Source organism: Prunus dulcis, chromosome 4 (genome assembly GCF_902201215.1).
Source record: "Prunus dulcis chromosome 4, ALMONDv2, whole genome shotgun sequence".
NCBI lineage: Eukaryota > Viridiplantae > Streptophyta > Magnoliopsida > Rosales > Rosaceae > Prunus > Prunus dulcis.
Genome location: NC_047653.1, coordinates 23,512,176 through 23,527,143, shown reverse-complemented (window position 1 = coordinate 23,527,143; position 14,968 = coordinate 23,512,176). Strand labels below are relative to the sequence as shown.

General features: G+C 36.7%; 2 protein-coding genes across 2 annotated transcripts in view; one reads left to right on the top strand and one right to left on the bottom strand.

The window, feature by feature from the left end:
- Window positions 1-6,852: 6,852 nt before the first annotated feature.
- LOC117625641 (putative disease resistance protein RGA3) lies at window positions 6,853-10,496 on the bottom strand. The gene is made up of 3 exons (XM_034357168.1): window positions 7,654-10,496; window positions 7,487-7,568; window positions 6,853-7,245 (listed from the first exon to the last, which is right to left on the bottom strand). Exons 1-2 carry the CDS (start codon window positions 10,494-10,496, stop codon window positions 7,562-7,564), a joined length of 2,850 nt encoding a protein of 949 aa, XP_034213059.1. The 3' UTR covers window positions 6,853-7,245; window positions 7,487-7,561.
- A 3,431-nt stretch (window positions 10,497-13,927) lies between these two features.
- LOC117625640 (probable LRR receptor-like serine/threonine-protein kinase At5g63710) overlaps window positions 13,928-14,968 on the top strand; it is a 2,677-nt gene continuing 1,636 nt past the window's right edge. The window contains exons 1-4 of the mRNA XM_034357166.1: window positions 13,928-14,090; window positions 14,188-14,439; window positions 14,499-14,572; window positions 14,882-14,897. Coding sequence (XP_034213057.1) covers window positions 13,928-14,090; window positions 14,188-14,439; window positions 14,499-14,572; window positions 14,882-14,897 — 505 coding nt within the window. The remainder of the gene's footprint in view (window positions 14,091-14,187; window positions 14,440-14,498; window positions 14,573-14,881; window positions 14,898-14,968) is intronic.

The following is a 14,968-nucleotide window of genomic DNA, read 5'->3' as shown; positions in this document are numbered from 1 at the left end:
TAATAAACATAAAACTGAAGTCACATAATTTATTAAAAGAATTGAACCAAACAGTAGTGAACAAAATAACTGAACTGTCTCCAAGAAAATAATGAAATTAAGTGGAATAAAACTCGGCTCCCACTGATTTTGCATATAGAAAATGAATGGCATAACCAAATCGAATCAAATTTCCCATTAATACTTTTGGGAATAACCTCATACAGTATATCAATCAACCAATGCAATTTCCTTTCATTTACCTTCTACCTTACAAGCTTGAAACAAAAACCTTAAAGCTTATTAGTAATCATAAATTCAATGAAAGGTAAAAGTGTCATTGATTAACCACTGTTAACTGAAAATATGAATTAAATAACAATTAACATATCCAAACAATCTTTGTTCGTATTAGCCTTAAAACCCTTAATGAAGAACTGGAACATTAAGTGATTAATCATAAACAGTCAAAACTAAATGTATGCAACAAAGAAGATCATTGAATGCTCCCACTCATTGAACACATGTTTTGCACCGAAAATGCATCAAGAAATGAGCATAGCACAGATCATATTATTCTCACCGAAATCGTTTCCTTAAGATTCAACTTTAATTCCTTTAATTTATTTCTCAAAATAGCACTTTACTAACACATATCTTGAAAAACATATAACATGTCATGCAGATTGGTCTTTAGTTGAGAAATAACAGAACTGTAATGAAAAACATATAACATGTCATGCATATTGGTCTTTAGTTGAGAAATAACAAAACTGTAATGAATGCATTAAACTTTATTCACTTTGTACTTTAAAAATCAATTAAATTTTCTTTAACCAATACAAAATAAAAAAACTGTAAACATTGTAAGAACTTTAGTAGCTAAAACAAACAGCCAATCACCCAAACATTAGTCATAAACATATAGATGCATAAAACTAACACTTAAGATGTAAAACTTCAATGTGTCAACAGCCAGAAAACAGTTCCAAGTATGCTCCAAAACCTTTATGAGCTTTATCAAAATATAAGATAATAAGGTATTGAGTGTGAAGCCCAAAAACTCTACATCACTTCTCCCACTTGGGCAAACACTAACTACTTTGCTACTTCAATATATAGTGCACCAATAACCTTATGATTAGAAACACTGTGACAACATGGTGTAAAAGAACTTTCAAGGCGTGCTCCTAAATGTACTTCACAGTATAAGCCTAAATGCACAGAACTGTCAAGAAATTTTCCGTAATGATATGTGATTACTTGAGAATTTACCATAATTAATCTATATGTCGGATTAGCGTCAAATTTCATGGAAACAAACTAGAGACATTAATCTTCATACATAAAAATTATAGAGTCGTTTATAGCTAATTAAAAGGTCTGAAATTGATCTACAAATTTAATCAGAAAATCTGTCAGCACATACTTTTCCTGAACACAGATCACTTATAAAATTCTCACAAATAAACTACACATCCAATAATCACGAAATTTTGCAGAATTCATGAAGACTCGTATATGCTTAACATATCAAAAATTCAGGTCATTTGGAGATCTTTATGTGGGTCATTCAACAATCATTATACATAATGCAGAAACTGTCAGGAAAATTACTGTGCATCTGTTTCAAATTTATAAATTCACCAAAAAATAAATTCTCAACATATTTTCATGAAATCAGCACCTCCAAAAACCTTAGAAAATCATCCTTCTCGTCTAATTTTGTCATTAGTTAATTCGAATTATAACTTCACCCTAACAGACGACATGTTAGCATAGTTCAAAACTGGAAAAATTGTCAACTATAAATTTATGAATGCTAACAATATACACCTCAAAATTTAGTTATCCTTATGCATTCTAAACATTCAACATTAAGTTCCATGTAGGTACAAAACAATTAATACCATATCACAAAGGCAAAATATAAAATATCACTTTATCAAGTTTAAACACTTTTAGCAATCAAAAGATCGTTTGCATCTTGAGTATCTTATATATTGCAATGTGCCACTTTTGATTCAAAACAAAATTAGTGAGCCTTGATTAGAAGTGCAATTTGATTCATGCAACTCATTCAATTAAGAAATAACAGTAATACAATATCCTTAAACATGATCTACGCTTCAAATTGCATGGCCTTACAAAACAGCCAATTTATTTTATGATGAACATAACCTTATGGATTAATCCAACTTTACATGATTCCATCAAATACGAATTAATACTTTTAACACATGTGGATTAGTCCAACTATACATGGTTTAATCCAAATCACTTATGGATCAATCCTTTTACATGTGAAGTTGCATTGATGCTACAAAAACATTCACTTAAATGCATACAAAAAGCAACCAAGTCTCAAACATGTCCATACATAAACAAACAATATAGCCAAGCAAGAAAGTTCCAAAGTAGCTCACGTTTCCCTTTATGTGATCAACCGAATTTATCTTTCCTTGAGTCATGAAAACAACTTTTATGACTATTTAAGACCACTATTAATAAATTATTATCAGCAACTCAAGCATGTGAGATTTATCAAAACCGATAAATGGGACATGTATCATGTTACAATCCATATAACAAAACAAAACCGTATATGCGCCTAATGGAGTTAAGGTTCACTTTGACATTCTGAAAAGTTTTTAAAACACAAACATATCTGGATAAGCTGTCCCATAGTGCTTAAAAATATATGTACATTATTGATTCACATCTGTGGGTTGAGAATCAAACATGTTTTTAGTGATCACCAAAAGAGTCGCTATATGAATTTCTTTCGTAGGTTAAATTCTCACATCTGTGGATAGAGAGAAATTCCTATATTAATTCACATGTGTTATCTTTTGGGTCACTCCACCATTAATATACGTGGACAAAATTTCCCCAGGAAGCTTTACTTAAACATTATTAACTTACACCTGTGGGTCATAAGTTAAACATGTTCTAAAACACTAGACGAATATTAGGTCTGAATAAATTTCTTGTACGAGAAAATTTCTCATCTGTGGATCAAGAAATTTCCTGTTAGTTTACACAAACCCTTTCTCCATGTTGTTCCATCACATCTGTCATCAATTTGTATTCTTTTCATCTGTGGATGAAAATAGCACAAAAGGCTACTAGTTGTGATGCAATTATTGATCAATTTTTAGATTGGAAACTAAATCTGCAATAGTTAAGCTGCTGTGGCTCGCTTAACTAATGCAATATTCGAGATCTCCAGTCTTTGATCAATAGCCTTTCAAACATGAATGATAAAAACTTTATATTAAAAACATGCTTAACAGAATGCGTTAGTGAAACAAAAGATTAGAAAACAATACATGCTGATGTAGCTTTCAGTTTTAGGTTTTATCTTTTGGTTTGGTACTTTATAACCTTTCGCATATATACATTTGCTATGCTAATATATATAATAATAAAAAACCTGAAAGTCAGCTTGGTTAGATAGAATGAAATCGTGTGCAAAATAGAATTCTTGATCGTGTGATGTTTTAGTTTAGTATTGCCTTAAACTCTGATTATACACACATATATTCTTTATACCGCAAATCAGATATTAAGCATGCCTGAGATTAAAACTTGAGGCCAAAATTTAATATGCCATAGAACATGATGATATTAAAATTAACACTAGAAATCTAGATCATAGCGCAAAATGATTGATGAGAGAATAGCTAAAATGGATTTCTCCAAATAAGTCATGGTAAAACAATTCATGACAGATGCGATATCTAAAAAATAAAAAAACTTATATGCGTTAGCCAACGCAATGATTAGTAATTAGTAACTGTAGCTTGCGGCATTTTCAATTATATGTTTGCTTGGTAGAGACAAAAGTATTACCCAGCCTACAAAAAAATTTTCATGCATATATAATGGTTCAAAGTATAATTTGCAATGTCCAAATAGGTGAGCAAGTTCCTTCCGTTTTTAAAATCTCACAACAATTATATTTAGAAAAGATGAGCCAATTCTATAGTGCAACTCCTATGTATCAAATTAGAGGCAATTTTAGCCTTTTGCATGCACGTCTATTGATGAGAAACAGATATAGAATAGGTCATTCATACATACCTCGTAAGCTTATATTGCCATATTTGAGACCCTTTTATATGTCTTCTAGAATCTTTGAATTTGAGTCAGGTACATCAGAAGTCGAGACATTAAAATCAGGAAGCCCTCCGTGCATCCAAGATTTTCCCCATAACGCAATTGAATTTCGAAAAGATGCCTCAAAACCAAAATTGGAGGCCCTGTCAAGAGGCAGTAAAAGAGGAACAACTTTTCGCCTTTGGCAAAATGCCGCCCAATTGCAGTGGCTGAAAGGATGGGTGATTTCTTTTGGTTCCAAAACATGCAGCCTAGGCTCTGATACCACATGTAAACTATATTAATGACTGCACATTATAGAACACACATCGAGAATATACAAGAGCACATCTCCTCAATCCGATCCCTTCATACACTCATTCTAGATGGGGTGAATTCTTTTGTGCTGGTTGGCTTGATCGGTTGAGCAGGAGCACTTGTATTTATATGCATCTTCCTAAGAGTCTTGCCCATCAAGGAACTCTTAAGAAGTCCTTATTGCATTAGGTTTATAACTTCTAATCCACAATTAAGATAGGAATCCTTCTAGCTCTTATATTAGCCTTAAAACACTAACTTTATAGAGCTGCAGGTTTAGTTGTTTTGAACTCCTAATTGATATCAAGTCTTAGAATCCTTTGATGATTATAAGACCACACTTTAATGGGTTAGACATCTACACGTCTAACACTCTCATCTCCTTACCTCCCTATTCCCCTCAATACTTCTTTGTTTTTTGTTTTTTTTTTGTTTTTTTTTTGTTTTTTTTTTGTGGTGTGAAATCAACTGTTGTGAAACGATGTAGTCGTCATAATAGTTGTCATCTTTCAACCTACGTACATGAGAATTTGGCTCCATTTGTCATCCTTCGACATGGTTTGGAGCCACAATATGGGAAAAATGTCGGGCTGCATTGCGTTTGGGTTTAACCGGTGACGCTATGGCACTCTTCCGGCTGTAGAGGATGTGGAGCGGTGGCCTTGCTTCTTAATTTGTTTTTGTCTAATAATTTCCATGTTTCCATGAACTGTATAGCAGTTTGATGTGTGTGTGTGTGTGTTTATTTATTTATGTTTAGGAGGTTTTATTTCTTTTTAGCTTTTACGGATCTGTCATTTTTGCTGATGCGCAACGAATTTGTATTACAGGTTCGAGTAGGTGTGCTTTTGGTTGCTGAGTCGAGGTAATTTTGTGGAGAAGATTCGTGTTGTTGTGTTTAGTCACTGGAGAAGATTTACCAATATTCAGAACCATATTGCTGCTGCTCTCCGAGGACGTAGGTATAGCCGAACCTCTTTAAATACTGCGTTTCATCTACTTTATGTGTAGCTCAATATTCGCACACATTTCAGTTCATTTCATAACACGTTATCAGCACGAGAAGCTCTCAGTGAAGGAGCTGTGGTCGACTAGAGAGATATAGCAAACCAACTGTATACTGGTGATATAGCAAACCAATATTCAGAACCATAATTGCTTTGTACTTTTTTCATAAAAAAATTATTATCGAATATTCAAAAGGCATTTAATTCCCTTTTTCTTGAACCGTTGGTCATCTATGTTGCACGGGTATGTTGATATGATACGATAAGATTCACCGATAAGGCAAAATTCCAAAAAACTAGGATACGGGTACAACATCGATGCGGCGATTAAAATAATATATATTTAAAAATAATATAAATAGAAAAAATTAATATTACATCCATCATGTCATAATCATTCATCATAAGTGCAAAACATAAAACTAAACACAAAATACAAGTCTCCATAAACAAAACACAAAATACAAGTCTTCATAGGATTGTTTAAATCATAAAAAAATTATATATATAAAAAGCAACACAAAAACAAATTAAAACATTGAGAAGCCACTTCTCAAAGTTCTAACTTCATTCATCATTGTCATCACAGGTAAATATGATTGCTTCTAATTCCTTCTTCCTATTTCTTCTTCTTTTATAGTTATTCTCTCCCAAATAAAATGAAGACCTAGCTTTTGTCAAGAAGAAGAGGCTGAGTGTTTACAAATTGAGTTTTGTAAAATTAACATTATCGGAAGACAATAGGAGTATCGACATATCAAATACGAGTATCGGAGTATCAGATACGAGCACACCCCTCTAGTTAAGAGTATCGGTGCAACATAGTTGGTCATTAAGGTCTACAAGAATCGATTAAATGTCTTTCCAACGATCAAGTTTTTTCTAGTTTTTGGAAATACTTAATAGTGTTGTTTTGCAGCCAAGTTATTTTAGTTATGTGAGACAAATTGTATAGAAAAGTGAGAAGTAGAGAAAGACAATAGAAATTGTTCTTAAAAGTATCTTTTGTGCTTCATAAAGCACCTGTACTGCTAATTATCATAATAAGTGTATAGGTTACAAAACATAGAAATTGTGGAGATTATAAACTTCTGTAAAAGAAAATGACACGATTTTAATTAGCGTGTTTATGTTTTTTTTTTTTCTTTAAAGAAACTATTTTCTAACCTTAAAAAGATCCAAATATACCACTAAAAGTAGGTTTTTTATTTGGGGAGAATAGATGCTTTATTAAAAATAGAGTAATGCTACACTTACCACATTTTTATCCCACATTTCTATACCGTATGATGTAGCATACCCATATTATATGTCACATCAAGACAATTAGAAAAACAAATACTAGAATAAATCTTAAAAGAAAAAGAAAATATTAAATAATTTTACCTCTTCTTCACGTTCAAAACAAGTTACCTCTTCTTCTATGAATTAGTTATTGAAGGCAAGGTTAACGATATTAACGACTTTTCTAGCTTAAGAACACACACCAAATCAAAGTTACTCAAGACAAACAAAACACACCTTCTAGAGGAACAGAAAAACTGGGAACTGATACACAATAAAATAAGAGAAAGCCAAATTCACGAGTTCCTCAAGAGTACATTTTACGAATTAATGACACAAAGGAAGTTTTGCAAATGATCAATACACAAGTAGATTAGTTAAATATAAGGTGCTTACAAAACAAAAAAATCAGGGCAATCATCAAGCTCAGTAGACCTTCCAAATTCACCATGTCTCTGTCAAGGCAGTGATGAAAATAATCAAAATTTCTGTTATTGGAACTTCCGTAGGCTGACACTTGATGATTTACATCACTCTAATTGCTTCAATAGGGTCCCTGAAATGATGACACATACATAGTTGATCAATTAATTTGCTTCTTGCAATCATTTCTCAATTCGGGAATTAAATTTTTTGAGAAACAACTAAAGCATGCAGATTAAACAAAACAACAAACCTCGTGTAAATTAATTTAGGGAGATTCACTAAATTAGGCAGATCAAAGCACCTTTCATACTCATTTGAAAAATCCTCTTCATAGAAAAATCATGATATCATAAATGCGAACAATTACTTACAGTTTTAGCGAGTCACCATCTCAAGATTATATATGCCGCCGAGACAGATGTTTCATCAATGTGCCTAGCGAGTCATCAGCTTCTGAAGATTTTCAAGGAAACAAATATGATCATTGTTGGAATTCATACATAAGTAGGTAAATAAGAGATTGCTAGAGTTCAATTACCCGGATGAAATGCGGATGTTTGGGATCTTAGCAGAAATCTTGGCCCACTCTCCATTGCCTTCTTCGTAATGCTCTGCAAGTCTCCGACATCTGATGATGTCAAGAGTCTGCAGTGGTGTTTTGAAGATGAAGTCTGGCAGTGCTTTTAGCAATTTGCTGTCGCTAATTCTTAACTCAGAAAGGCATGGCATGATTGTAATTTCAGAATCTTCTTTGGTCCACTCTTCCACGCCTTCCCACTCTTCCCAATTCCGCATGTGGTAAAAGTGGAGTTGTTTCAATTTTGGGAATAATATTTGGGGTGATCTGATTCTGAATGAGGTTTGATCTTCTAATCCCAAAAATTCAACATCGACCTTTTTCACTCCTTCCATTCTGTATAGGGTCAGTCTTTCAAGGCATTCCAATTTCCCAAGAGGCCAAAGTTCACAGAGTGTCCCCCCAGCAACACCAAGGAATCTCAAATTGTGTAAAGACTGAATCCAATTGGGCCACGTGGTGCCATTATGACCCCAAATCCCTAAAGATTCCAAATGTGGGTGCGGTCGTAAGGCATTCAGTATTTCTACACCACTACTACTACTACTGCTGTTTGTCCGCCCTACAAAATTAACACTGAGATTAAATAGCTTTTTGTCCCACAATTGTGCTTTCTCAACCTCGCTCTTATCTGTGGCATCCCCCCGAAGTTGTATTATCAGACTTCCCTCAAGGTTCAAGTTTCTCAGATCCCCAATTTGGAATGCTTCATCTTTGTCGCCACCACATGAACACACATCTAGTGTTTGCAAACTTGTTAATCTCCCTATCACTTTGGGGAACGACTTCAGAAGACCACAACCGTCAACATAAAGATGCTTTAAGTTAATCAAGTTTCCCATGTTTTCAGGCAGTTTTGTAAGGTTAGAGCAGCACACAAGGCGCAAGGTTGACAAATTGTACAAACCACAAATAGTGTCTGGTAATTTCTTCAGTATATGATTGAAAGACAAATCAATATGCCTCAAATGTATCAATTCACCAATCTCCTTCGGGAGTTCTTTGATGGGATTAAGACTCAAATTTAATGTCCTAAGACATTTCAATTGTAAAATTAAATTTGGGTCTATGGTAGTAATTCTTGAATCAAAAGTTGCGAGCGTGCGGAGATTTTTGCAATCGTAAGATGAGATAAAAAGTGGAAGTGGACCTTCAGGAACATATCTCAAGGTCAAATGACGAACTTTATCACCAAATACCTTTGATTCGCTGGTAGTTTCCTCACCATGATCGATAATCAAACACTCATTCTTGGTGAGAAATTGTACAAAGTCATGCACAATATCATGCATTTTGCAACCTGTAATGGTACCGGTGTCAAGATCTTTCTCAAAATCTTGGAAAAATGACCGTGCCACTAAGTTGTCAAAAACTACATCACCTGTTGTTCCCTTTTCTTTATTCCCTTTCGAAATAACATAGTCTTGTGCCATCCAAAATTTAATCAAATCATCTCGTTTAAACTTGTAATCTTTTGGAAAAGTAGCACAATATAAAAGGCAACATTTAATTGTTGGGGCCAAATCATTATAACTTAGGAATAGGGGTTGGAAAACTTCTTGCTCGACCTTGTCTAGATCCCATATCTTACTATGCAAAACTTCTTTCCATTCTCCCATTTTTGTCTTATTCTGCATGAGACTACCCAAAGTCTTTGCAGCAAGAGGCAAACCTTTACACTTCTTTACAATTTCCTTACTAATATCTCCAAACTCATGTACATCCCTATCCGAAAAGGCCATGTGATTGAAGATTGACAAACAATATTCATCATTCAACTCTCTCAGATTGATCATGTTTCTTGTTGCTCTCATCATTTTAGCAACCTCATGTTTTCTTGTGGTCACCAATATTCTGTTGCCTTTAGAACCATTTTGGATTAATGGTACCTTTAATTGTTCCCACTTTTTAGGATCATCGGTCCATACATCATCCAGGACAAGGAGAAACCTTTTGCCCTGGATGGATGTAGACATACATTGCAAGACCTCATCCAACTCATTTGAATTTGGGGCGTTTTGACCAATAATGGCTTTGGCAATCTTAATCTCATCAAAAGGGTCTGAAACACAAACCCATTTCCTCAAATCAAAATGGGTTTTGACTCGGTCATCATTATAGGCTAGTTGGGTTAAAGTTGTTTTTCCCATGCCTCCCATCCCGACAATAGGGATGATAAGGAGCCCCTTCCCTTCCGCACTACTATCACTCAACAAGTTTGTTATCAAAACCTTTTTTTCATTTTCTCGACCAAATATCTCAGATATATCGACAAAAGATGCAGTTTGAGGTCGTTGAGGTTGTTGAGGTTGTTGAATGCCTAATTCTTTGCTTAGAAACTGGTACTTTTTTCTTTCCTCATAAATCTCAGTTAACTTATCATTCAGATCTTTTATTTTCAGAGCAATGTCATGGCGAAGAATCACCCTACTGACTTTGCCAAGACAAAAGTAACGGGAGAAACTAGAGAAACGTACCTTCTTCTTTGTAACAAGAGCATTTGGATCACCTTCTCTTTCTTGCTTCTCAACTTGTTGTTTGAGAATGTTTGTGTTCCACTCATCCAGCACATCCACCATCTGGTAGGATATATCTTTCAGCTCATCCAACCAGATTTTGACAGCTTGATCCGTCACTTGGCGTTGCTCTGCATCCTCAAGCACAGCTTGAATAACTCGAAGAGTCCGAGTGAATTTCTCAACATCTTCCTCAACGTTCAAAACAATTTTCACCCCTCCTTCTATGTATTCATAGGTTGTCGAGGCCAACCGTTCTAGCAGCACGGAAATGAGCGCATCAGCCATTATTTTGAGCTTCAGAAAATGGTTGACAGCAGTGTTTATGAACAAGAACTGATTTGGGGATAATTGTTTGTGTTGTGGTGTTCCCTTTCTTCTGCCCAGTTTATATGCTGAGTAAGTCTTCAAGGCAAACTCCAAGTCAATTTTTAAGAAATATCTAATCTGGGGCTGGTGAGTGTGGCAGACTGTCTTTCTTGACCTTACCATACAAGACAAGATTGACGCCTTTTTAATTGATCGAGTTTTTTTATATATAAACTTTTTCCTTATACTGTTACATGAAGCATTACCAAGATGTAGTGCATAAATCTCCAACAACGCAATTTATATTAATGTTACCAAGAGTTTACCTGAACTCTACCCACTTGAATAAAGAAATGTATCAAAGATTGGTTGGACCTTGTGACATATACTGTGAGTGTAGTTTAGTCAGTTCGTGCATGTTCCCAGTAAATATCATGTAAATGATGTAAGTCATATACTTAGATATTTGAAGTTAGTAACAAGAAAATGACTTATGTTCTCTAAGCATGGGCATTTAAATGTGGAAAAGATACACCGATGTTGATTGGGCCGGTAGTATCATTGCCATGAGCTCTACATCAAGTATATTGGTTGGAGGTAATTTCTCACTTGGCATAGCAATAAGCAAAAGATCTGGAGTACAGAATAATGGTACAAGGAATCTATGAACTATTGTGATTGATAATGTACAAAATAATGATCGTAGATGTTGAAGTGGATAGACATTTCATTAAAAAATGAAGACAATTAATATTCCATTTGTGAAGACTAAAGACCAATTAGTCCATATTCTGTCCAAAACAATTAAAAAATAAGGTGTGTTACAACTCATTGGTCAAGTTGAGGATTGGAGGTATGTGTTCACCAATTTGAGCGTGAGTGTTAGTGTGAATTCTAAATATAACCTAATTTGTAGTCTCCTATTTGGACTTTATTAGGTTTAATTACTTTACTTAAGGTCCACTTCTCGTAAATCGTATTTGTAACTAGGAAAAGAATACACATTTGAGAGTTTTATCGTATTCGTTTTGACACCAAAATTTTTTCTTAACGTATGCACCTAAATGAAACTCATTCAGTTTAGCTCCAAAAGGATTCCGTTGTGGACTGAAACCTTCTTGTTGATTATTAAACCCAAGTAAAGATGAAGATTGGAAAAGATGAAGATTAAAAGTATCTTAAATCAATCCCACTCAAAATTTAATCAACAACGTCTCATAGACCACATACATATCCACCCACGCAAACGTAGTGGTTATATGAAATGAAAACTTATCTTTGGCTATATGATATCCCACAACTTTCTTTTCCTCTCTTCTCTTATCTTTTCACACACATATACATTTATACTATATATGGTACAATAATTAGTAATATTTGGGTTAATTCTAAATTAGGGAATGTAGGAAACAACTACTATCTTGCCTTGGACAATTGTATAGCTTCTTGATCATGTGTAGACTCTTCAGCCCAGGCAAACTGGTGATGAGACAGGAGTGAGAATTCGCGATTCCTTACATCCTCAAGCTGCTCCCACTCTGCCCATCTCTCTGCTAGATCCACTCCCTGCAGCAATCGAACCACTTGTGCCATTGTCGGACGGTCCTCGGGTGAGCTTTGAGTGCAAAGCAATGCGACCTGAATGACAGTCTCAACCTCTTTTGGATCGTGCATCTTCATGTGTCCATCCACAATGTCATCAAGCCTATTTTCTCTCTGCAGCTTCTTGATCTGTTGAGATCATATTTACATAATTTAATTAAGACATCAAATAGGAAGCAGCAACAAAGCATTGAAGAAGACTGTATTTACAAAAAACTTCAATGTGGTTGAAACTTGTTTCCAAAATATTGAGCTACATTGGACCCGAGCAAGATTGAAGTTAAAGGTGACAATTTACACAGGCATCATGGAAAATGTCAAACAAGAATTATCTAGGACTAGTTTCGTAGATAAAATTAATCCCTAGTAATGAACATGAGCTGATTCTAACTAGATTATATAATAGTTAAGAGTTAGAAAGCCCCCTCCTCCCTCTCTAAGAAAATTTGGCAAACCCTATAACGGTTCCCTAGCCATCCCGCCTATTCCTCCAAAATAAGGTGTAGCTGCTACTTGTTCCCCAAGAAACACCATAGTCACAATCACATCACACACTCTCATTGTGGGAGCAAATTTCCCCACGAGAATATTCGCCCAAGATTCCTTCGTCTTCTCCGCCTCTCTTTCTCCCTGCAAAACAGATCGGAGTAAAAGGACCACACCCGGGGGTGTTGGCCAAAGGCCCTCCGATGCCTAAGTTAGGTAGGGTAATTCAAGGAAAACCGGGTGGCTGGAGCAGTGTGTGGTGGCCGGAGCCTTGTGTGAGAGAGAGAAAGAGAGGAGGTGGTTAGAGTTTTTGAGAAATAATTTCTGCAGAGTTTTAGTAGGAATTTAGACGTACCTCATCCTTGTGCGTAACCAGGTATTTATAGTGGCCTTGGAGAGGTTGGTGGGGTTGGTGCATTTAGAGATTATGGATTTAACCAAATCCCTAATTAAATTGGGGATCAAGTAACCCCCAATTTGATTAGGTAATTCCCAATTAGGTTAGGTAACTCCTAATTAGGTCAAATAATTCCCAAATTGATTGGCCTAATTAATTGACCTAGGGTTTTGATTTAATTAGGTTCCTACAAATGCCCCCCATCTTCTGCATGGCGCGTGGTGGCATGTAGGAGATGTAAATTATCCGTTGGGCTGTCCAGCTGTAACTGGGCTTCCTTCGTGGACTTGGGCTCTCGCGTAGAGGAGGCTTTTTACTCGGGCTGTCCAGCTGTAACTAGGCTTGAGGTGCGCGATCTGCCGTTGGAGCAGGTGGCAGTTTGGGTCATCTTTTTTGTGGCTGATCCAAATTGCTTCAATTCCTTCTTCTTTTTGTGCCATGAACTAGGATCAGTATGAGTCAAGGCGATCATGTGCGAAGCACGAACGTGTTGAAAGTCAGCGGCAGATAGGAAGAGAAGGTTGGCGACGGTCCGCTCGTTCTTCTCACCTATTGTGATGGTAAGTTGCATCCTTTTGATATGCTACAGTTGCCATGGAATTCTTTGTTGTGTATCTGACTAACTTCCATCTTCTGCTTGCAGAGAATGACATCTGCAAGAAACTCGATCTCAGCCCGAACATGACCAAGGTTCAGTAAGCTCTGAACATCCCTATTAGGTTCCTTGAATGGCGCTGGTTGCTGAGCAAACATCGAAAGGAGGTTGGTGGTCTGCCCCCTGTCGGAGATGTTGGAAGATGGAAGCTGTATGGCTCGGGCCTAGATGATCTGCTAGCTGAGCAGGTGGAGTCCTCGACCGAACTTCCTCCTTCTGCCACTAGCAAGTCTTCTTTAATGGGGGGTCTAATGTGCTGAGAAGGTCCCCATGGGAGTTGCTCCTTTTTCATCTGCTGAGATCAAGCGCCTCGTCAATGCGAACAACAAGAAAGTCACTAGCATGCATAATGTCTGGGATATTTTGCTCAAGTCTCTGCCCGAACTGCCTAAGACCCGTGATCTGCCATGTAAGGAAGCTGCTGGGAAGCAAGGTTTGGGTTGTCTGTGCTGATCTGGGAATCAAGCTGAGAGGACTGTACCTCTGCCTTACAACCGCGAAGGTTTGGGTTGTCTGTGCTCCACGAACAGTCAAGCGCGGGGCTGACTCAATGTTGCAAGTTGCAGCCAAAAGAGCTAAAGAGTCGTCTGCTCAAGCAAAATGTCCTTCAGTTGCACGAATTGCCGGTCCAGGAGTTGGTGACACTTTGCTGGTCAATTTTGGTACTTATGTTGAAGCCACAGAGGCGTCCAAGCATGAAATTTCTGCTAATGCATACAAGCTGGGATACTTGGACTGCAGGAACGGTGCTCTTCCTTGTTGCCCTCTCGAACATGAGGAAGGTGAGTAGCTCTATCTCGACTTGCTGCTCAAAGTGAGCAGATCAATGCCGTGAATGTAGAAGCAGTTGAAGAGCAGGTGGCAGATGAAGCTGCAATGGAGGAAGACAACGCCAAAGGTGGTGCAGCTAATGAGGTTTAGGGCAGATGCGGAGGAGCAGGCAGCTAAGCAGATGGTGCCGGTTGAGCAAAATGAGGCTTATTTCTTGTTGAACTTGGCTGATTGGCCGCTTTGTTATGGAATTTTCAGTTGTCTTTCGAACTTCAATTCTCATTGTATCTTGTAAGTGTGCATCCGGAGACATAGCACTTGAAAGAGACTCCATTGAGTTTGTACTTGTGAAGTAGCTTGCCTGCAATGGAGAGAAGGCTCGTCGCCTGTGTGTGTATGTCAGGGACATAACACATGAAAATGACTCCATTGAGTTTGTGCTCCTGGGAGCAGCTTGTCTGCAATGAAGGTAAGGCTTGCTGCCTGTGTGCGTATGTCGGGGACATAGCGCTTGGAAAAAAGACTCCATTGAGTTCGTGC